The following is a 21,403-nucleotide window of genomic DNA, read 5'->3' on the forward strand; positions in this document are numbered from 1 at the left end:
GAGAGAGAGAGAGAGTCAGTTCATTTAATCAAGCACTAGTCCAAATTTTTCTCGCTCCTCTCCCCCCTCCTTACCCCCAAACTTGGCATCCTTCCAGGGTCCCACCCGTTTGCCAAATCCCGAATGTTGAATGTATTCGCTACCTCTCTCATTGTTTATAGGAAGCAGCCGAAGCCTTTGAAACGTAGACGGGGCTCTGCTGAGCTCTTTATACAGACACAGATAAACACGGCAGCTCTCACAAATAGACACTCACCCCAGAGCCGCTGTTAAAAGCCCTTCAGGGCTGAGCGAGAAGGCTAGCCCGTCTGGAGGAGGAGGCTATCCAGGGGCTGCTTGCCCTGGATTCTCCCGCCTGGATGATTTAAGGAAACCCACCCTCAGCCAATCAGTGCCCTCCTCTCGGACTTTGGTCGGTGATCTTCATACCCTTTCTCCAGCCCCAGGTGGTGAATGGACTGGGGGCTGTCTTAAAAAGGGTCCCCCCCCCATTCCCCCGAGGCCCCAATCCCTGCAGGCCCAAGGCCTGAGGACCGACAGGCTCTGGCTCAGAGGGGAAGAACCTCTTCGACACCCCCCCCCCCCCCCAGGCATGTTCCGCAGTAAACTGGGAGAAATTTGACATTTATTATTATTTGGAATTAAACAATGTCTCTGTCCCCGCCACGCCGAAGGGCCCGAGTGATATATTACCGGTCTGTTTACAGTAAAATAGAAAGGGGAAAAAAAGGCAGACTTTCCTCCTATTCCGTTTTGGAAGCTGAGGCCGAGGGCCCAGAGTAGTCTCCTGGAAAGATTTCACTATAAAAGGATTGCAAACCACCCCTCGACTCTAAGACTTCTGGACGAACCATTGTACATAAACACAGGGAGACTCTGGTTACCTTCCGAGGGAAGGGAATGGAGGGGAGCTGGTGGGGGGAGCCCCCACCAGCTTAGCATTGAACGCTTCCCACCCCCACCTCCCCATCTTGCCTGCCTGCCTGCCTTTGGGAGACAGCACCAACTGGGCCCAGTCATCCCGAGGATGCTGCGGCAGACCCCCAGGGCCTGATAGTCTGTCCTGAAGCCTGATTCTAGACAGAAGGCAAGACAGCAATTTCCAAAGGGGATGCTGTTTTCGATTTGATTCCCACCCCACCCCCACCCCCCATGGGGTCCAAGCAGGTTAGATGCCCTTGGAGTGGGTGAATGGGGTAAGAACTGGAAGAGAAAGGGGCAAAAAGGAAGTAAAAAAGAGGATGTGGAAAAAAGGAAGAGAGAAGAGGAGAGAGATAGGGAGAGGGGGAGGCAGAGGGAGAGAGAGAGACAGAGGAGAGAGAGATAGAGAATGTAAGGAAGAGGAAGAAAGGGGGAGGAAGAAAAGTAGAGAAAGGAAAGAAGAAGGGAGACACGAGGAAGGGAGGGGAAAGAGGCAAATGGCAGAATCAGTTTCAAAATCAGGAGTGATAAAGTTGATCAAATGAGATAAGATTTGGAAAGCGCTTGGCACATAGTAATAAACACTTATACCTTCCCCCCTTTCTCCCTTCCCCGCAGCAAACCCGGCTAGGGAGAGACCAGCACCTCTCTGAAGAGGGCCTGCTGCCCCAATGTCTAAGTGTGTGGATGTGTATGGTGGGGGTGGGGGCAGGATTAGTCCCTCGTAAATTCCCGAGGGCTGTTGGCATGTGTGTGTCCCCTGGGGTCTCCACAGGATCTTTGTGTGCACGTGTGCTTCCGGGGTCTCCACAGGATCCTGTGTGCACGCCCAAACCGTTATCAACACCAAGCATAACAACTCAATGAAGAGAGGTTATTATGGAGTAAACTTCCTCCTTCACTTCCTCCTGAAAGACCTGCCTCTGGGAACTCAATTTAGCCGGAGTTGATGAGTTGAAATGGGGGGAAGTGTGTGTGTGTGTGTGTGTGTGTGTGTGTGTGCGTGTGTGTATATGTGTGTGCGTGTATATTTGTGTACGTGCATGTTTGTGTGCGTGTGTGTTTGTGTGTGTGTGTGAAATGTTTGTGTGCGTGTGTGTGCGTTTTCGCACGCGCAGGAAGGTAGTGGTGGTGGTGAACTTTCTTTATTCCAAAGAGTCCACAAAACGCGCAAGCCCTCCTGGCTTTTCCTCCTCCTACTTCGTACGGTCGCTCTCCCCCACTACACCTCCTCTGTTCCTCGGCCCCCGCCTCCATCCCTGTTCTCAAAATAGGCAGGAAAACCTGGGCTGGATCGGTCCTGGTGTGGAGTTGGAAATCAGTCTTTCCCCCTGGATCAGTCCCTTCTGCTGCTGCACTGGGTGAAGCGAGATCTCCGATCTTCGTATTAGTATTAACCAGTCGTTCTGTCTTCTCCCCATCTCTTTCTCCTACTTCTCTCCCTTCAATCCTTCTTTCTTTTCTCTATCTTGCCTCCGTGGAAACCTCCTTTTCATACCTCCCCTTTGTCTTTTATTACGCTTTCTCTCCCTCCTCCTCTCCTTTCTCTTCTCCCTATTCTTTTCTCTCCTTCCCCTTCCTCTTCTCCCCCTTTTCTCCATCTTCTCCTCGTCTCTTCCTCTTTTTCTTCTCCTCTTCCATTGTCTCCCTTCCCTCTTTCTCTCTCCTTTGTCTCTGTTTCCATCTCTCTATTCCCCTGTCTTTTTTCTCTCTGTTTTCTGTCTCTGTGTCTCTCTGTGTCTGCATGGCCTCCTTCCTGTCCCTCCTTCTCTCTCTTTCCCCTTGTGTCCCCCCTTCTTTTCCCCGTGTCCCTCCATCTCTTTCCCTTCCCTCCCCCTCTCTAGGCGTATGTTCCCCAGTTACAAAGTCAAGGTCACTGGACTGAATCCCAAAACGAAGTACATCCTGCTCATGGACATTGTACCAGCTGACGACCACAGATACAAATTTGCAGATAATAAATGGTAGGCATCTGGGGGAGGGGAGAAGAATATATGTAGACAACGAATTCCAAGCCCATCCCATATTAGCTGGCTTGACTCTCTAATGTTCCTATGGGAAAGAGGTGTATCTTAGCATAATGTCTGCACAAGGCTACTTACTATTTTTTAATGAGTTACCTGCTTTGGACATGCCTTTAAACCACTGCCTTGGTATTTAAGTGAGCTAAAGGGCCAGGGGAAGCTGGACATGACAGAAGTGACCTTTTTCCTGCAAGGAGAGAAAACAGTCTTCAGAGTCCTTGAAAATCCCTAGAAGGGATTTCTGGCTCCTGTTTCAGATCTTGGGTGATTGGATTGTGGGGCATTGTGACCCAGGTAAGGGGTCCAGAAATGAAAGAAAGACAAAAGTGGGAGACAAGGAAAAATGAAGTCTGTGTGTATGCAAAATAGGGCTACTTCATGAAATGCTGGGGCCCTGGCAGTGGATCATAAGAATTGCAGAGGAGGGATTATATTAGATCCACAGTAACTTAAAGAAAACAAGAAGGAGGAGGAAAAAATTCTGGATGAGAAACAGAAGACTAGCTTTCTGTAGGGTAAAACAGCCTTCTGATATGAGCTTGTGACTGGCCAGGTTCACTTGGGGGGCTGGATTAGGCTGGGCCATTTGGCTCCTTGGTCCTTGGACTCAGTGGACTGGAATTTCCTTTGGGGCTAGGTCTGTGACTGGGAAAGCAGAGCCTGCTATGCCAGGACGGCTGTATGTGCACCCAGATTCTCCAGCCACAGGTGCCCACTGGATGCGGCAGCTGGTCTCCTTTCAGAAACTGAAGCTCACCAATAACCATCTGGACCCATTTGGACATGTGAGTACCAGGCGCCTGGTGTCCTATCTCTTTACTTCTCCCCTTCCACCAGCCTCAACATTTTCTTCCTTGTTCTCCTCTTCTTTCACATTCTCCTCTAATTCCTGCTTTTTCTTCTCCTTCCTTCCTTTCCTCTGTCCCACTTTCTTATCTATTCCTTCTCTTCCTCTTTTTTCTTTCCTTTCTCACCTCTTTTCTTTTTTTTTCCTTTCCTGTTTTCTTCCCTTTCTACCTTTCCCTTATATTGTGTCCCTATCCACCTCCACCAACCCTTCTTCCTACCTTGTCTCCTACGGCAATCACCATTCTGGTTTTGTAACTCCAAGATTTACACTGCTGATTTAGGGCATTGAGTCAGGGTTCAGCCTAGGTACCCTTAACCAAGATGACACTGCATCCATATTCCTCCTAGCATCCCCCAGGTTGGCACCTCTGTGGGTGATGGGGATCTAGAGAGGGCTGAAAGATGACAGAAATGACTTGCTGACTTGGGCAGCAATGCCCTGTTCCAGTCCTGTCCCAAACACAGATCCCAATTGATTTTCTTGGCCTGGGTTATAGGGAACCCTGGGGAGAAAGGGAGGGACTTGCCAGGTTTTTGATATACTGATTCATCAAAGAACAGGGGTCAAGTCACCTGGGCCACACTGAACTTTTAACTAACCATAATTGGCATATAATCCAAAGACAGGCACAAGACCCAGGCCTGCTAGAATGTAACCCCCTCAGAGGCAAGAGTTATGCCTCTTTCTGGCTCCTGAGGCAAACAGGAGGCCCAAAGAGTCAACCCACAAATATTTCCTAAACTCTCATTGTTTTCGGAGCCCTATACTGGTTGCTGGGGAGAGAGAGATAATAAGTTTATGAAAGACCAGGTCCTTCTCCTCTTGGCCCTTCCTTTGAACAGTGGATAAGACATTGAATATAGGGCTATAATATGATATCAACAAGTACTTTATATAGGATGGAAACAAGTCCCAAATGAAGTATAGGGACCCTAACTTGCCATGGAGATGCAAGGCATAGTGTATGTGGGTTTGAATATGTCTTCTAATTTATGCTAGCTGAATGATCTTGGTCAAGTTACTTAATCTCTGCTTCTCTCTAGGGGTTTCTGAGACCTTTCAGGGCTACTTGAGATCAAAACTAGTTTTATAATAACATTACAACATTTTAATTTCCAATATGGTAGCCATCCAGAGACATGACCACATACACAAAAGCTCCTTGCGAGAGAAGGTTCCTCAGTAATTTTACTTGCAAGGTGTCCTGAGGCCAAATAGTTCTGACAGTTAACTGATCTACATGGAAGTCACAGGCCTAGACAGATAGCATGGTATAGTAGTAATAATAACTTAATATTTATGTAGCACTTAGGATTTTTCAAAGCCTTTGATATAGAGTATCTAAGGGTGTGGTGGGCAAGATGCTGGACTGGGAATAAGGAAGATCTAGCTCAAATTCCTTCCTGACACACTTACCAGCTTGTGTGCCAGTGGACAGATCACTCAACATGTCTGTGCCTCTGTTTACTCATGTAAAATGAAGGACAGCTAGGTGGTAGAGTGGATAGAGTGCCTAGCCTAGAGTCAGAAGACCTGAATTCAAATCCCACCTCTGACACTTCCTAGTTGTGTGACCCTAGGCAAGTCATTTCTCCTACTTGCCTCGGTTTCCTCATCAGTAAAGTGGGGATAATAACCCCTAACTCCCAGTGTTGTTGCGAAGATTGAATGAGATCAGAGTTGTAGAGGGCACAATGACAAGTGCTGTATAAATGTTACCTCTTATTATTATGAGCAATTATGATTTATGGCCTCTGAATCTTCTAACAGAGTAGGTGGAAGGTGACTAGAAAGGAAGACTAGCTGCTGGGGGCATCAGGAAAGGTTTCATGTAGAAGGTGTTAGAAACAAGCCCTGTCCAACTTTTCTTCTTCAGTTCTCCACACCACCTCCCTTCTAAATTGAAGCAAAGTGTGTTAAATGAATCTACCATGTGATAAAAATGATCCAGAAGTCCTTGAATCTCTGTAAAAGCCAGGGAGGTATGGGCAGGTCACCACCTCCACCTGAGGTAGAGTGTGAGAAAGGGATAATATGGGGACCTTGGTCAGCTTTAAGATTATTTGAACTCTTAAAAATCCTGTGAACTGTTATTGGTGTCCGGGGAAGAGACTAATGTAGTTAGGGCCTGAAGGCCTGATCTGAATTCACTGGGGCCTAGGCAGGAAGGAGGGAGTTTAATGGGACTTGGGTGGGGCGTTTCACTTAAAATCTTGACCTTCTAAATGGGGTGCCACAGCCTTGTTCTTTTGCTCTCCCAGGAGAGTGAGAACAATGTATTTTGGGATGTGGGGCCCTCTAAGAAGCAAAATGGCCATATTGGGACAATGAAAACTGTAAGGACAATGGGAAGGAAGCCTAGGAGACAGGGAATAGACTCCCAAGCTTGATGGGGAAGGAATATTGTAAGGATCACATTCTTGGAAGTGAAGTGGCTGAACCCTCACTCTGCTGCTTAGTGACTGTGTGACCTTGGGCAAGTCACTTCTCTGCCCTTCAGTTTCTTCATCTGTAAAATGAGGATGGGGTAGGAATTAAATGATCGTCTCTGAGTGATCTTACAAATCTTTAGATCCTATAAATAATAACAACAATAATGGCTAATACATAGTGCTTATTATGTGCCAAGTGCTGGACTAAACACATTGCATTGTGATCTCATTTGAGCCTCACAACAACCCTGGGAAGTAGGTGCTGTTTTTGTCCCCACTTTACAGATCAGGAAACTGAGGCAAACAGGGTGAAGTAACTTGTCTGGGGTTACATGACAGATTTGAACTCCTGACTCAGCACTCTATGACACCAAAGCTTTTTTTTTTCCCCTTCAGGAGAGACACACTGGCTTAAATATGTGTACACATGTTATATAAACATGTACATGATCTAATACATAGACAAATTTGCATGCATGTAGGTCACTGGACTGATTGCTTGAGTCTGGGCTTGTACCAAGGGTTGTTTGTCTGTATTTCCAGCCTGTGAGCCCCAGTATCTCTCCCCCACCCCCACCCCCATGTTTCCCTGGAAGCAAAATATTTACAGCGTGATGAGGGAGCATCTCTCAACAACTCCCCCACCCCTATCTGCTTTTCTGAAGCACGTTTTGCTCAGGCTGGGCTCCTTTGACGGCCTCCAGGCCACTCCAAACAGGGCTCCTGGGTTAGCAGCAATCACTTGCTCACCAGGAAAATATGCCTTGGATCATAGACTCAAAGGTGGAAGGGACCTTAAAAGTCACCTTCCCCCTCTATTTTGTGAGAGCCAGAGAGGGAACTAATCTGCCCCATATCACTCAGGGCCTGAGGCAGAAGGGGCATCGATCTCAGGCTTGGGGGCTCCAAAGTTACTTGTGCCTTTCCAGTGCCTAGGATTGGTGTGAAAGGGCCCCAGACTCCTCTGCCTCTTGGGGCGCTGCCCCCATTCTAGGCTTGGTCCCCGGGAATCTCGGCGGCATGGGATTTGCTGTCCATTCACCAGCGCTTCAGATGCATTCGTGGGTTCTTCAAAGCGCCTCCAGTTAGTGGAACCTCCGAGCTGCCCACGGCCTCCGACTCTCCGCTGGCTCCCAGAGCCCCAGCTGGGGCTTGGGCCGCCAGTGGGGGGCCGCCCTAATGAAATTAAAGGCCATTAGATCGTTCCCCCGTTGATGGCCAGCGACTTCCCTTGGATGTCAAAGCAATTTGGTTAAGCCGGGACGATGGCAGCGCCGGCCTGGGGGCTCCGGCGGGCCTCGTGCGCCCAGCTGCGTCTCTCGGTCGGTCGCCAGGGCGCCCGGCTCCGCGTCGCCATCGGGCCGGGAAGGGAGGGAGGGAGGCAGGCGGCCCGGCGGCCGCTTCCCGAGATTAGACCGAGGCCCAGGAGTCCGGGGCATCTGCGGCATCCCACGGCACTGCTGGCCCCTCCCTGCCTTCCCATCCCGAAAGGAAGGCCGGGAGAAGATCTCTACCGCCTTCGTCTCCCTCCTCTTCCTCTTTCCCTCCAGATCTCCTCCTCCTCCTCCTCCTCCTCCTCCTCCTCCTCTTCCCTCTCCACCCCCTTCCACTATTACTACCCAGTCAGTCTATTTTAATAACCATTCTCTTAGCAAGGGAATTAGAACCATTTTCTTCATTCATACTTTAGGAGGGGGCATGGACAGTAATCCCCACAAGTTAATCTGTAAAGTTGACAATAATAGTACCAGGAAAGGATTGAAATCATAGTTGTTTTTTTGTGTGTGAAAATCAAACAAAATACTGTACATAAAGTGCTTTGCAAACCTTAATGCACCATCAATTATCTGTTGCTATTATTTTGGTCCCAGCTGTGTAGGACTATCTCCTGGGGAGAAAACTCCCCACATTAGTGGATTTTGGCATCTGTAATTCAAAAGCACTTATCTGTCAGTATAAATGACTGTCTCTGTTCCAGGAACTATGCAAAGTCCCCAAGATACAAATTCAGGCAAATTCAGGCCCTCAAAAAGCTTACTTTCTAACATGGATAGTAAGAACAGGGGAGGAATGCTTTGGTAGTGTGGGCCTGCTTACCTTTTTCCTGAATCAGGGTAACAAAATTGTCTGGGGGCAATGGGAGTTGAGTGATTTGTCCAGGGTCACAAACCAGGAAATGTCAGAGGTGGAATTTAAATTCAGGTTTTCTTGGATCCAAGACCAGCTTTCTAGCTACTATTATAATAACAACATTATTATTGTTAATATGTTGAACACAGTATTTTTAAAAACAACATAAGCATTAAAAGTGCCCTCAGTAGTGTTTCAATGAATGTTTTTTATAGGAATGCTGAAAATAAGTTTGCTTTTTATGAATTTATTAATTTCTTATATACTGACTTGCCCTCTTCCCATCAGTCACTGGTTTAGAAGGGAGTAGCCTGGGGAAATGAAATGAAATGGGGGCAATAATGAAACAGTGATGCTAATAGAATCTCTTCCCCTGTCACATGCCACTTCAAAACCCAGCCCGAATAAAGAGATGGGGGAGGGGGGGAGGAAGCAAATATAATCATTCTAAAGTGAAAGGGCAAACAATTCTGTGCTTAAGGAACTGTGCAGAAAACTTGGAAAGATGGGGACTGCAATGGGTAGTTAAGATCCCTTTGGCAGGATTTGAACCTGGGTCTTATTGACTCCAGACCCACTACCAAAGGTGTCAGACATGGACACATGGGAGGTATGAGAGCAAATGTGGCAGAACCAGATTAAAATGTAATTGAGAAATGTTTCACAAAATAAATAAAAATCTAATACAACATGAAAAAAAGACCTCTTAGATGAAATCTAAAAATCAACTCTAGGCTTTTATTTTCTAGAATTCAAATCAGTGGGGGCTAAGCTGTTTTGTTGCCCTCCTTCCCAATCCTACTAGACTTTTTCATTTCCCCTGCTTTTCTCCGACTTTCAGTATTCTGAACAAAGGGCTTCATCTCCCATAATGCGATCACCAGGAAATCCATTCCCAACCCCCATCGGGTAGCTGGGGGACCAAGCTGTGAATAGTACTTCAAAGCCCCAAGTACTCCTCACCAGGCCTCATCTACACTCCTCTCTTCCCTTTTCCTCCTATGTTCAGTTCCCAGGTTGCCATCCCCGAGTTTCCTCCCAGAAGGAATCATGGGAGCTGAGTAATCATAGTGGTTATTTAAGGTCCTGTGAGCAGGGAGTTAATTTATCGAGCAGTATTTATTAAGTATACTGATTTACTGTTGTGTATGCCGTTGGGTACAATCCCTCAACATTGTCCAGGATATTTCTGGTGAAAAATGCCATTTGGAAAGAACAAGAAATCTTTCCCATTAAACTCTTTCCTTTTTTTTTTTTTCCACTTTCAAAAGTTCAAACAACGAAGCACACAATGTATAGATCCTTATTGTTATTATTTTGCAAAAGATTGTCTTTAGTGATTCATAGCTATGCTTTCTGATGCTGCCTGAGTTTTTTAATTCTTTTTCTATTTTTTTAATTTGTTTTTAGATTATATTGAATTCCATGCACAAATACCAGCCTAGACTGCACATCGTAAAAGCCGACGAAAATAACGGATTTGGCTCGAAAAACACAGCCTTCTGCACCCACGTCTTTCCAGAGACGGCTTTTATCGCTGTGACCTCCTACCAGAATCACAAAGTAAGGAGATCGGTTCGTCAAAACATCCCCTGGTAAATTGTAGATACTGCAAAACCTCGGACCCAGGACCGTGTTCCACGCGGAAATACCCGTGCGGCTTCCTACGGCTTTCCTTTGGAAAGCCGAAAAACAGGGAACACACAAGAGCACCGTGACCCTCTCCTTCCCCCCCCCCCGCCCCGGGCCCCCCCCCCTCCCCCGTCCCCATCCTATTCCATTAACTTGTCCTAAGTATATATACTCCGCAGGGCTTGCTACTTTCGGATTGCCACCATGGGCGTGTAATGTCAGGGCAATCTGTAGTTTGTAATTGTCTGTTTTTTTCCACTTGCACGCAGACCCCCACAAAGAACGACAGCTTGTACCTACCCCAGGGCCAGCTTCAGAGGGGGCTAAGTTTACTAGAGGGAGAGTCGGCCAGAAAAATTCGCTACCAGCACACTTAGCCAAGCCCGCTGTGGCCCAGGACCTAGGCGCTTCCCTCCCCTGTCCGCCTTCCGCTAGCCCCCAAGCTGGGAGAGGACAACTCCCCCAAAGAGCTGTCTTTGGGGGAGCGAGGCTCGGGTTAGCCCTTGCCAGAGCTCCTCGCTTCCCCTCTCCTTACTTTGCAAGGGGAAATCTCACACTCCTTTAAAAGCACACAAACCAAGCCGCAACTATTTGGTTACTTCATGTTTTTTCCATTGCGGTTATTCCATAATGGGATGATAGGACCATAGATTTAGAACTCGAAGGTCACCCGGCCCTTCATTTTGGGGAAACTGAGGCCCAGAGTTTAAGTAAGTACCCAGGGTCGCAATGACAGTAAGGGCAAAGTCCCATATACTTGCCAGATACTGTTATTATCCTCACCATTCTCCGATCACAATAATAACAGCGATTTACTAGACTGGGCTTGAAGTCCATTTATTTATTTTTTTTTTTAAGCAATCGGGGTTAAGTAACTTGCTCAAGGTTACACGGCCAGTTGTTTCTGGGTGGGTGCTAAGTGTCTGAGCCGGATTTGATCCCCAGGTCATCCCGACACTGGGGCCAGTGTTCTTACTCTATGTGCTACCTGGCCGCCCCAGTCCATTTCTTTATAACAAAGAAAAAACAAAGTTAAGCAAAGCTGACCCATACAACAATCAGGTCTGACAATCAAGGACTTAAGACACCCCTCCCGCCCCCGCCCCCGCATGAGGTGGAATGGAATTTCTTGGGCCACATAGATTGAAAAGGGGGGGGGGGAATAGTTAACACCTTCTAGACTACCACCGCGTTCCTCCGACCCCCAGTGATGGACCGACCAGGACTACACATACACAATCCATAGAACGTGGAGCCAGACAGCTTGGCGCAGTGGAGAGTGAGCTGTGTTCAAGCCCAGCCTTTGCCACATTCTGGCAGTGTTGGCAAAGCCCTGAGCTCTGTTGTCTACGTCAGAGAAAGGCAAGGCGCAGTCGCTGTGCCCCCACGCTGAAGTAATAAGTATCCAGCGGTCCAGAACCCCTACTGTGATTTTATCCCCACGGGTCGGGATGTCAGTTTCTGCATTTTCGCATTTCCCTGCTTGTATGCATGCAGTCGGTATATGTTTCTGTGGAATGTTTCTCATAAATGGGATTTGCGAAAGCAGGGATTGAAAGCAAACACGAGGGCTGAGTCTTGTTCGAGGAGAAAGAAAGGAATCCCACCTTTTATCTCTCGAAGGAGGAAGGTGACTGTTTTCCTCTAAGTCTGCCCTTAAAAAGCTGAGTCACCTTAAATACCACTCCCCTCACCTCTAGAGAAGAAATATCAGCCTAGGTGTTAAACGCGGTGGAGGAAAGAGGTGCTTAGTCTTTTGTCGTTCATGATTACCTGGGGATGGTGAGATGGTTGGGGCTGGGCCAGAGAAGCAGCCGGGGGAGGATGGGGGGCACACCACTCAGCGCCCCGACGTGGGGCCAGGGCGGTGGACGGAGTGGCCCTCCATAGCCTGGTGCAGTCAGTCTGGCACCCCAGAGGTGCGGGCAACGTCAGAGGGAGGGGCCTCCTCCCCCAGACTCCTTCCCAACTTCTCATCCCAAACTCTCATCCCAAAGCCCTGGGAAGGGAGGGAGCTCTGCGGCTGGGTGGTGGAGACCCGCGGAGGAGGCGGAAGGGGGAGATTATGAAATGGTGTGGTTAGATTCCAGCTGGGGACTGTCAGTGCCTCGGTTGTGCACATGACCGATGGCTTTCCCCCAAAGAGATGGCCCATTCCTTTGCTGTGCTCTCAGAGGCTGAGCTCTTCGGGGACGTTGCACGGCAGGGCCAACAGCAGCCAGCCCCCAGAGATCAGCTTGTTGTAGGACCAGCACCCGAGGGACCTGGTGAGACAACAGAATGAGAAAGGGGAACCTGTGATAGCCTGGAGATTCCAAGGAATGAGCTCCAGCCACACTTTGTGCTTTATACGATGTCTGCTGTGGACACATTTAACTTCTGTTTCCTGAGCACAGGGGAAAAATCAATGAGAAAAAATCGGGGCAGAGAACAGGAAAGAACAGCCCCTTCCCTTGAAAAGCTAGAGTCTAGGCATGGTTTCATAAATATGAAGAGAGATATAATATGGTGTGGTGGGGCTGAGGAGGACAGAGAGAGAGAGGGAGAGAGAGACAGAGAGAAATAGAGACAGAGAGACACAGAGAGAGAGAGAGACAGAGAGACAGAGAGAGAGACAGAGACAGAGACAGAGACACAGAGAGAGAGACGGAGAAAGAGAGACAGAGAGAGAGACAGACAGAGAAACAGAGAGAGACAGAGAGAGATCTGAGAATTTGTTAATACAGGGAAATCCCGGTAAGGAATCTCTTTTCACCAATGGAGCTAGGCGCCTTCTCTGCAATTTAGTCTTAAAGAGTTTCCTGGAGGCAAGCGAAATTAAATGAAATTACTGACCCAGAGTCACACAGACAGAATGGGTCAGAGATAGCTCTGGAAAATAGATTTTGGTTTCCAAAATGGCTCTCTGTCCATTAAACCAGATTGCTGTTACATTGAATATATAAGAGGGCAAATGATGACTGTGGTGAAGATAAAGATGGTGGTGGTGGCTAGTATTTATATAGCTCCTCAAGGTTTGCAAAGCACTTTACAAATATCCTATTTTCACAAAGATTCTGAGGGGTAGATACTATTATTATTATTTTGCCTCTTTTTGGAAGGGCAATTGGGGTTAAGTGACTTGCCCAAGGTCACACGGCTAGTTTTTGTGTTAAGTGTCTGAGGCCGGATTTGAACTCAGGTTCTCCTGACTTCAGGGCTGGTGCTCTATTCACTGCACCACCTAGCCACCCCAGTTCTTACACCTTTAATGGGTGTCTTGGTGTATATACAATAGTATACATTTGGCTTCATGGAATGATTTTCAATATGCCCATGATTGTTTATGTAATGGGTCTGGGATACTTTTATTTGAGTCAATGATCTGGTTATGTGTGTGTGTGTGTGTGTTTTCATCAAGGTTTTCCTAGCCTTCTCTAATCAAACAAGATTTATGATATTTCTCTACTTATATGTCTACATCATCTATCTTTTTCTCTATATCTATATAAAACTTGGATGGGATGGGGGATGGAGAGTATATTTAAACCCCAGAAGAAAAACGATTGAAGTAACAGTAAAACATAATCATGAAAACATACCTCCTCCCCCCCCCCCCCCCCCCCCCACACCAGCAGCTGTTTGACTCTAGAAACTTCCTCTGGCTGACACCATGCAGGACAAAACCCCAAAGGTGTTCTTTCCTCCAGTATTAAGGTTTGTGAGTAATAGTAAGATTACACTTTTAATGGGCAGTGTGCAAAACGTCCTTCCCCTTTCTCCCCCATCCCCACTCCTTTTCCATTCTAACCACATATAGCACATTCTTATCCCCACAGTCTGTCTGTATGTAAACACAGATCACATTTGTATGAGCTGGTACCAAATATTCTCAAGCCTGGCTTCTTTAAGTATAGCTGGAAAGCAGGCTCTTTGATGCTTAGCTCTCCTCTCCTCTATTTCCTTCTCTCGCCCCCTTCCCCCCATTTCTTAATGTCTAGCAAGACAGTAAGTTAAACTACACAGGCTGGTCAGTGACTGACCGACTAATTAGCTTCAAGTCCCAAAACCATCAGACTGATGGTGGGGTGTAGTCCCCTAAACCCTCCTTTAGACACAAGATGCCCCTATTACTTGTAAACCCATGAAAAGTTTGTGATTAAAGTCACAGCATAGTGGTTGGAAAACAAGCAAATCCCCTCCCCGCCCCCCCCTCAAAAAAAAACCAAGTCCCCGAACTACAATTTCATTACTGGAGGCAGCACTGTGTGTACGATGGAAAGTTAACTGCTTTTGGATTCTCAGGGTTTGAATTCAAAGTCTTATCCACTAGTACTTGGATGACCTTGGGCAGCTCACATCCCCAATCTGGGCCTAGCTTTCTCTTTTGTAAAATCAGGGCATCCCCAAGTAAATGACCTCTAAGGTCACTTGTAGCCTGAGACCTAAGATACTAGAGTAGGAAACTTCTCCGTGATTCCTGTTGGTAGGGAGTGACCTTTTGGGCATGGGAGAGGTTAATGGCCTTACCTGTGATCACTGAACTGGGATCAGAGGCAGGGCTGTTTGTAGGGCTGGTCTATCTCAGTAAGGCCACTTTAACCCTTTAAAAATAACAGTAACAATAACATTTAAATAGCATTTTAAAGCTTGCAAAGCATCCTTCCCCAATCCTTGGGAATGCCTTTGCATCTCTTTAATATTTATTTTTCTATGTACGGTATACATTTGTAGAATATGAGGTTCTTGAGGGCAATGACTGTTGGATTTTTGCGTTTGTAGCCCCAGAGTCTGGCACCTAGTAGATCTTCTCCAAATGATTATTAAACTCAATTGACTTGAATTATATCACACACACACACACTACACATATAATACACACACATATGAGAGAGAGAAAGATGGAGACAGACACATACAGAGAGACAGAGAGATAGAGAGAGACAGAGAGAGAAAGAGAGACAGAGAGAGCTCAACCAAATTCAACCACATTTAAGTCTGTGAGGGGAAGTCTAAAAGTTTGTTGGACCAAATCATCCATTTTTGTGTTTGTTTGCATTTTTAAAAGTACAATAGATTGGCAGCCAATCAGAGTGATGGAGTTTGTAAAAAATCCAGGTCTCAGTCCATACCGCAGGGACAACATAGCAAAGCAGAAAGATGCTTTGATTTGGAGAGAGAGGCCCTGAGTTCAAATCTTAACTCTGTCATTGCCTACTTGTGTGACACTGAGTAATTCATTCTTTTGTCTCTCTGGACCTCAATTTCCTTCTCTGTAAAATGAAAATGATTAAATGAGACAATATTCAAGATCCTTACCCCCCTTCTACCACCATGAGTTCTTAATTTGGGGCCTGTGAATATGCTTTTTTTAATAGCTGTCTTTTAATATAAATGTTTTCCTTTGTAATAAGAATATTTTATCTTATGTATTGTAAAATACTCTTCTGATAATGGAGTCCATAGGCTTAACCAGATTGCCCAAGGGGTCCCTGACCCACATAAAAGATGACACCTTGCTCTGAGGCAGGCACAGTGCTAGGTACTGGGGATAAACTACTCAGTCTCTTCCTCCTCTACTTGGGAGCACAGGTGGAACTGACAAATAACTTATTTCCCCAGATGCTTTACAGCCTGAAAAGATATTTTAAAACCTGAATCTTCCCCTCGTGAGGCTGAGCCTCAAGCAGGGTTTTGTAAAGTTTTCCCTAAGTTGTCAGAAGCTCTAGGACTGAACCCAAGAAATATTTAGGTGTTAAAAAAGGTCACGTGGACGTTTCATTTCCTTGCGAGTTCAAGCATGGCTGTGTGTGCTGAGCAGGTTTATCCTCCCCTTATATTAAGTTCCCTTGCAGTTGGACAGGGCTTGCTTTCTGCCTGAGTCATTGGGTAACTGGTTCATATTTATTAGGTTTGAGCTTTCTGGTCAGGATCAGGAAATGACCCCCCTCCTTCCCATATAGAGAAATAATTAAGATTTTTTGCCCTCACGAGAATTCTTTTCAAAAGCAAGAATTTGAAATAATTATTCTCATTAATTTTTACAATGTCTGCCTTGCCAGTTGGACATGGTATTTATATCTGTCCCCTTTCCCAGTCCCCAACCTGCCTTCTCTCCCTGGGATATCCGGTTTGGGGCTCATTTGGGGAGAGTTGTTAGTATTGTGGGCAGGAAGGGCCTGTTTTGCTGGTATACTTGGCATGAATACGGACATCTGTACTGTTTAGATCCCTAAAACCATGTGCTCACATGCAGAAGATGCCAAGATATAATCAAGAGTAGCTCCCATTTACCTTTTTCATTAAGGCTTGCAAAGCTCTCTATATATCAAGCTCACCAGATTCACACAATGACCCAATGAGGGGATGCTGATTTTGCTGATTAGGAAAATGACAGCCAGAGAGCTTAGACTACACCAGATTTGACCAGGGTCATGGAATTACTGACTGAGATGGGATTCCAAACCAGATTTTTCAGCCTCCAAGCCTCCTACTCCTGTCTATCGAGTCTCATTGTCTCTGGAAAGTCAGCAAGCATGGTGGGAGCAGGCTGCCTATATGACATAGAGCTGTACTTTTTGCATATATGAAAAGAGGTGTACATTTCATTTTTTCTGTGTGTAATTGGCATCTATCTATACACAGTGACTACATAGATATGCATATATAAACAAATGTGTCTATATAGGCACGTATAGACACATGGATAAATATGTGTGTATACATGTGTGTGCATATATACATGTCTTATAAGGTAAGTGTGTTCTATTTTATATATGTATGTGTGTATATATACATAAGACACATACATACATGCATGCATATCTATCTTGTGTGTGTGTATAAAAGAAGGTAAAAGGATTTGCATGATCCATATGTCAATCATTCAACTAACCTGGTTTTATTAAGTACCTTTTATATACTAAATACTCTGCTAGGTGCTAGGTATATAAATACAGAGAATGAAACAATCTGTTCTTTTAAGGAAATTACATATATGTGTGATTGAACAGATTTAAATTCTAGTGAAAAGATAGGGAAAAGAAAGTTAGGGGAACATATTAGCTGTGTGGCCATGGTTTAAGCCACTTAACTCCACTGAGCCTCAGTTTCCTTATCCAGAAAATGGGTGTAGACATAAAAATCAGTTGTACTTCCCTCCTCACAGGGCTGTTGGGAGGTTCATGTGAGACAATGAATACTAAAGGCTTTGTTGGCCTCAGAGTGCAATAGAAATTTCAGCTGTTATTATGAGAGGTGGTGCGTGGTATAGTGAATAGAGGAGTAAAGAAATCTCACTTTTGATACTTACTAACTGTATGACTCTGGACTATTTCTGTGGGCCTCAGTTTCCTCATCTGTAAAATGAGGTTGTTGGACTCCATTCGTAAGTGACCTTCTAGCCCTAGAACTACAATCCTGTGATTGTTAGTACAGAATTCTTGGTCTCCTGGTATGTTGCTTGATCCCCACGGACCCTGGACAAGTCAGTTAACTTCTCTCAAGTTAAGTGATTTACTTAGTTCTCTCCTGTGTAAAATAACAAGGGTGGTGATATATGGGAGAAGTAGATGAGTTTGAAGACCCCTCCCAGTTCTATGGTCAGTGACACTTCTGTTAGAGAGAGTTTGTTGCCCCAAAAAGAGCCTTCCTTGGAAAATGAATTCCTGGGATGAACCAAATTTCATAGGATCACAGCTCTGGGGGTGGAAGGCATCTCAGCAGGTCATCTAGCAAGGCAAGATCAGCAACATTAAGTGACTTGCCTGATGTCAGACAGGGAAGATTTGAACTTGTCTTCTCTTCCTTTAGGGGTCAACTGAGGAAGGAGACGTGATTTTAGTGCTATTCCTCTGCAGGTTTCACAGTTGAAAATTTAGTTCCCAATGTCCTGCTTCAGTGATTTTCTGGTTCTTTGGGAATTCTTCATCTCCCAACACCCTTCCCCCGCTCCCCCCCCCATCCTCTCCTGCTTAAAAATGATGTAATTGTCACCTAACTTTCTGAACTTCTCCCTTTCCCTTTAATGATTTATGATCAATTAGTTTGAATTTCATTAAGGAAAAAGGATAAGTGGGGAAGGCAGTTTCTACTTGTCCTATGGACTTTGGAGCCTCTAAAAATAGACCTGATTTAGTGAATAGTGTGCTTGGCCTGGAGTCAGGAATACCTTCATTCAAATCTGGCTGCAGACATTAGCTGTGTGATCCTGGGCAAGTTATTTAACTCTGTTTGGTGGTTGAAATTCTGCCTCTGATCCTTAGTAGCAGTTTGAGAGTTGTCTAGTGAACCTCTGAATTTCTCACTTTGAAAGGGGGGTAGGTTGATTTCTCACTGGGTTGTTATAAGGAGCAAATAAAACAAACAACATGAAATACTTTACTGTCAATGTCAGTGGATAGGGTTTTTACTCTTGAGATGGCCATTTTAATGAATGTATGATTTGTCACAGATGTCATGTATGATTCATTGAACACCCTGGGCACACACATATACATATGTATATGTACACATGCATGTCTGTTTGAACACATGTGTGTATATGTGTTTATTTGCCTTGCTTTGTATCTCCAGCCTGCAAGGCACATGCCTAACTAATTGACACTACATTATGCTGTTTCTCAGGCACAGGATAGATATTATGTGTGTGTTTATATGTATATATACACAATGAAACAAATATATATATATAATATGTGCATTAAAACAAATGTATATATACATATGCATACACACATGAGTAAAATCTTTCCTGTGCCTGAGAGACAGAATGATAGAATATTTGTCAGTCTGTCATCAAGCATTTATTAAGTGTTTACTACATGCCAGGCACTGTGCTAAGGGCCAGCGATACCAAAGCAAATGCATGGCCCCACCTTCCAAGAGCTCCCATTTTAATGGGGGAGACTAGGTGCAAACAGTGATGACCATAAGACGTTGACAATATCAGGGGAAGGTCTCTAGCACTGGGGATGGGGGGAAGAGGAGAGACCTCTTACAGAATGGGAAATTTGAGTAGTCTGGGTTCGAGTCTTGCTTCTGACACTGTGTATGAACCCAGGCCTTTCACTTGAAGTGATCAAGGGAACTCACTTATATTATCAGTGGTGCAGTGATCAAAAATGCTGGGTCCTGAAAGAGTAGACTTGGTTTTTAATTCTGTGTCTTTGGGCAAGTCACCTGACTTTTTTGAGCCTCAGTTTCCTCATCTGTAAAATGAGAGTGTTGGAATGGGTTTCTAAAGTTCCTTTCTGATTCTGGATCTGCAATTTCGTGATTCGGCATAAAATCTGTTTGAGAAAGTTTCAGTGTAAACTGTGGGGAAGTGTTGCTTTCCTAGGATTCTCAAAGCAGCTTTGGGAGAGAGCATTTGCTTCCCCTCAAAACCTAGCTCAGCCCTTTATTATCTGGTTGTCGTAGAGAAGATTGCCACGCTGCTGGGTGGGGAGTGAACATGTCAACGAGTTAGATTTAAAAAAAATCAAGTGTGGGGGCCTCGATTGTGTCTGAAATACCCAATGTCATCGAACCAAGCAGGAAGGATGCAAAGAATATGCATTCAATTAACAGAAAACAAATCCAGGCTCCCCCTGATCCCTCCCTTTTGAAATGAAGTCTGACCGTGGACATTTTTCAAAGCATCCCCTTCAATAAAGCTGAGGGCCCCGTTGACGTGATTGGCTTAATTTGGTTTGCAATGCCATCACATGAATTTCCACGGTGCCTGTTGGCTGGTGTTATGGGGGTGGTTTTGAAGCAATCTACTGAAGACTCATTCTGTTTCCCTTCCTCCAGATCACCCAGTTAAAGATCGAAAACAATCCTTTTGCCAAAGGCTTCCGGGGAAGTGATGATATGGAGCTGCACAGAATGTCGAGGATGCAAAGGTAAAAAATCAAAAGTGGAATGAATGTTTTAACTCTCTCTTTCCTAACCCTAAACCAAATCTGAAGCAGAAACAGAACTTCTGGGTATCTTCGAACCACCCTTCCATTCCTTCCTTATCACAAGAGATAAGTGGGTAGAGACTATTTTAATTCTGCTTTCTAATAATCTACCCTTTGGGGCTTTTAGGTCTCCAGGTGAGAATAAAGAACAGGTGTGGGGAGCCTGTGGCCTTAAGTGCCTTTTAGGTACTAAAGTTCGGCCTTTGGACTGAATCTAAATTTTAAAATTTGGATTCAGTCAAAAGGTCGAACTTAAAGGCCTAGAGGGCCACATGCGGCCTAAAGACCAAAGGTTCCCCACCCCTGATCTAGCAGTTTAGTAGAAGCATCTCCCATCCCGCCTTCTAGGCCTTCTCCATCTGTTCTTGGAGCTGTCCCAGCACCTTGTTCAATCTGGAGCTCGGTAGAGGCCTTGCTGTCTTCTTTCCCATAAGTCACAACTGATGAACGTTATCCTTTTTGCACCACCTCTGGCAAATGAAAGGAAAGTTAATGACTGGATTTCCTGGGGGTGAAGTAGAGACAAAGTTGACGCCATATGGTGTCCAGGGCTCAGGGGAATTGGGAGCTGGTGCTAAAAATTGCTTGGTATTCTTACATATCCTGTGGTCACAGTTGCTGATATGATGGATAGAAGGGACTGTACCAAATATATATGGTGGGAATTGGGTTTAGTGGAAAGGGCCATGTAAACAGTGCCATTTGGCTGAATGTTTTCTGCCTCGATTTCATTCCAAAAGAACTTACCAGATGGCAGAGGGATTGCAAATACATCTTTTGCCTTTTTTACAAAGAAGTTACATTCCCTTCCCTTTCTTTGGGGGAGGTTTTGTTTGTTTGTTTTCAAAAGAAAAGGTGAGATTTCAAAAGAAAGATGAGATTTGGTTCTATATATCTTTTTTGAGGAAAAAATTTACTATGTGTCTCTCTTAGTGAAGGAGAAAAAGAGGGTGATAGAGATGGAGAGATGAATAGGAATAGGGGATATAGGAGAAGGGGAGGGAAGGAGAAAGAGGGGTGGAGAGAGAGAGAGAGAGAGAGAGAGAGAGAGAGAGAGAGAGAGAGAGAGAAGCAGGTTTTGTGATTTTACAAAGGCTTATTAAATTCAATGAGAATGATTTCCCACACCCCACTTAAATGCCATCTTTTTCTTAGAGAGGCAATGTGGTTTGTAGCTTAGGAATCAGAAAGTGATTGTGAATCAGAAAAACTTGACTCTGAATTTGACTTCTGGTGCTAACAGTATGATTCTGGGCAAGCCACTTAATCTATATGAATTTTATTCTCCTCCTCTGTAAAATGAGGGTAACGATAGCTTTCCTCAGAAGTTTGTTGTGCAGCTCAAATGAGATAAATCATGTAAGGTGTTTCAAATCCTTGAGTCTACTTTATAAATGCTATCGATCACCCTTATCTCAGAGATTTTAGATTCCTTTCTTCCTCCTTCCTTCCTTCCTTCCTTCCTTCCTTCCTTCCTTCCTTCCTTCC

The 21,403-nt window shown here is 45.2% G+C and overlaps 1 protein-coding gene across 2 annotated transcripts in view; it reads left to right on the forward strand.

Annotated features, from left to right (window-relative positions):
- Nucleotides 1-21,403, forward strand: part of TBX5 (T-box transcription factor 5) — a 55,049-nt gene that overhangs the window by 6,893 nt on the left and 26,753 nt on the right. For both annotated transcript variants that reach the window (XM_069081899.1, XM_069081900.1), the window contains exons 4-7: nt 2,766-2,885; nt 3,583-3,730; nt 9,768-9,920; nt 19,764-19,855. In XM_069081899.1, the coding sequence (XP_068938000.1) occupies nt 2,766-2,885; nt 3,583-3,730; nt 9,768-9,920; nt 19,764-19,855 (513 nt within the window). The remainder of the gene's footprint in view (nt 1-2,765; nt 2,886-3,582; nt 3,731-9,767; nt 9,921-19,763; nt 19,856-21,403) is intronic.

The sequence above is a fragment of the Petaurus breviceps genome, unplaced genomic scaffold (assembly GCF_028583685.1).
Source record: "Petaurus breviceps papuanus isolate PSGF00001 unplaced genomic scaffold, PetGlider_PUasm1.0 99, whole genome shotgun sequence".
Lineage (NCBI taxonomy): Eukaryota > Metazoa > Chordata > Mammalia > Diprotodontia > Petauridae > Petaurus > Petaurus breviceps.